At 62.4% G+C, this 2,039-nt stretch overlaps 1 protein-coding gene across 1 annotated transcript in view; it reads right to left on the bottom strand.

Annotated features, from left to right (window-relative positions):
• Positions 1-1,036: 1,036 nt before the first annotated feature.
• Positions 1,037-2,039, bottom strand: part of EMIHUDRAFT_435303 (hypothetical protein) — a 4,259-nt gene continuing 3,256 nt past the window's right edge. The window contains exons 7-8 of the mRNA XM_005777589.1: positions 1,525-1,581; positions 1,037-1,337 (exon numbers count right to left, since the gene is read on the bottom strand). Of these exons, the coding sequence (XP_005777646.1) occupies positions 1,095-1,337; positions 1,525-1,581 (300 nt within the window). The 3' untranslated portion in view covers positions 1,037-1,094. The remainder of the gene's footprint in view (positions 1,338-1,524; positions 1,582-2,039) is intronic.

Genomic DNA, 2,039 nt, shown 5'->3' with positions numbered 1-2,039 from the left:
TTATCGTTTCCCAGAGGTCCCAAACCCCATCGTGTTTGTTAGTCCCGTCAAGGGTGCACACTCAGCCCCCTCTCGACCGGCTCCGGCACCGGTCGATCTGTCTCCGCCATGCCTCGGCCATGCCTCGGCCCCGTCTCGGCTGTCTCTCGGCTACGTCCTGGCTACCTCTCGGCTGCCTCGCGGCTACCTCGCGGCTATGTCTCGGCCATCTCTCGGCCATCTCTCGGCCATCTCTCGGCCATCTCTCGGCTGTCTCTCGGCCATCTCTCGGCCATCTCTCGGCCATCTCTCGGCTGTCTCTCGGCCATCTCTCGGCCATCTCTCGACTGTCTCTCGACCATCTCTCGGCCATCTCGGCTGTCTCTCGGCCATCTCTCGGCCATCTCTCGGCCATCTCTCGGCCATCTCTCGGCCATCTCTCGGCCATCTCTCGACCATCTCTCGGCCATCTCTCGGCTGTCTCTCGGCCATCTCTCGGCCATCTCTCGGCTGTCTCTCGACCATCTCTCGGCCATCTCTCGGCTGTCTCTCGGCCATCTCTCGGCCATCTCTCGGCTGTCTCTCGGCCATCTCTCGGCTGTCTCTCGGCTGTCTCTCGGCCATCTCTCGGCCATCTCTCGGCTGTCTCTCGGCCATCTCTCGGCCATCTCTCGGCCCGCCTCTCGGCCATCTCTTGGCCACCTCTCGGCCATCTCTCGACCAAGCTCAATGCGAATGCTACATATCTCGGCATATCTCGGCTATATCTCGGCTATGTATAGCTCGGCTATATCTCGGCATATCTCGGCTATAGCTCGGCTATGTATAGCTCGGCTATATCTCGGCAGATCTCGGCTATAGCTCGGCTATGTATAGCTCGGCTATATCTCGGCAGATCTCGGCTATAGCTCGGCTATGTATAGCTCGGCTATCTCTCGGCTACATCTCGGCTACATCTCGCCTATATCTCGGCTATAGCCCCGGACCAGACTCGAGGTGACGGCGATGTCCGCCTCGCCCTTACGCGGCGACGACACGTCGAGGTCGATGCGGCCGCTGACCAGGCCAGGCACAGTCAGCGAGACGCCTAAGGAAACGGAAGGGGAGGGCTGAGGCTACACAGGAAGGGCGCGGGGGTGAGAGGCCGGGCACAGCCAGGCGGACGCCTCGTTTGATGACAGGGGGGGGGGGGGGGTTAAAAGAAACACGAGAGGTGTGCGACACACACCCGGGGGGCATTGAGGGAGACCCCTGCGCATCAGGTGGGGGACTAAGAACGACAAGGAAAGGGGGCGGGAGCAGCGGCGCGGCTCAATCAGGCAGGCGCCGGCGTCGCCGCCCGCGGCCAGCTTGCCCGCCTTGACGAGGTCTCGCGGCAGTGGGAGATATAGCCGAGATATAGCCGAGAGTTAGCCGAGATGTAGCATAGGTGTAGCCGAGGTACAGCCGAGGTACAGCCGAGGCATAGCCGAGATACAGCCGAGATACAGCCGAGATACAGCCGAGATACAGCCGAGATACAGCCGAGATATTGCCCGCCTTGACGAGGTCTCGCGGCAGAGAGACGACGATGTCCGACGCGGCGACCTCCTCGGGCGTGGCCTAGTCGGACCGACGAGTCTAGACACTTCCTAGACACTTCCTAGACAGTTCCTAGACACCTCCTCGGGCGTGGCCTAGTCGGACCGACGAGTTGGACAGTCGGTCGCTGCGAGCAGCTCTCCTCCTTTCCGCTCCCCTCGACGCTCCCCTCGACGCGGTAGTGCTGGCGGCCGTAGGCGAGGTGCCGCTTGAGCACTCGCCGCTTGATCCACTCTGGGTGCGCCGCCTCGATCTCCTGCAGCCGCGGCAGCGTCGTCTTGTAGCCAACCTCGGCGCACAGTCCGGAGCGGATCACGTCTGCGTCGAGAAAGAGGAAGGTGCACTGCTCGCCCTCCATCTCGAGCGCGGCGTCAGCGAGCGCGCGATTCGTCTCCTCGAGCACACGCTCTTGCTCACGCTGGCGTTTTGCTTCAATGGAGCCGGTGTAGGTGAGGTAAGCGAGAAGGAGTATCGGAAGG

This window comes from Emiliania huxleyi (genome assembly GCF_000372725.1).
Source record: "Emiliania huxleyi CCMP1516 unplaced genomic scaffold EMIHUscaffold_26, whole genome shotgun sequence".
In the NCBI taxonomy this organism is placed as follows: Eukaryota; Haptophyta; order Isochrysidales; family Noelaerhabdaceae; genus Emiliania; species Emiliania huxleyi.
Note: the sequence above shows the minus strand (reverse complement) of the source record. Positions and strands in the feature narration are given on the sequence as shown.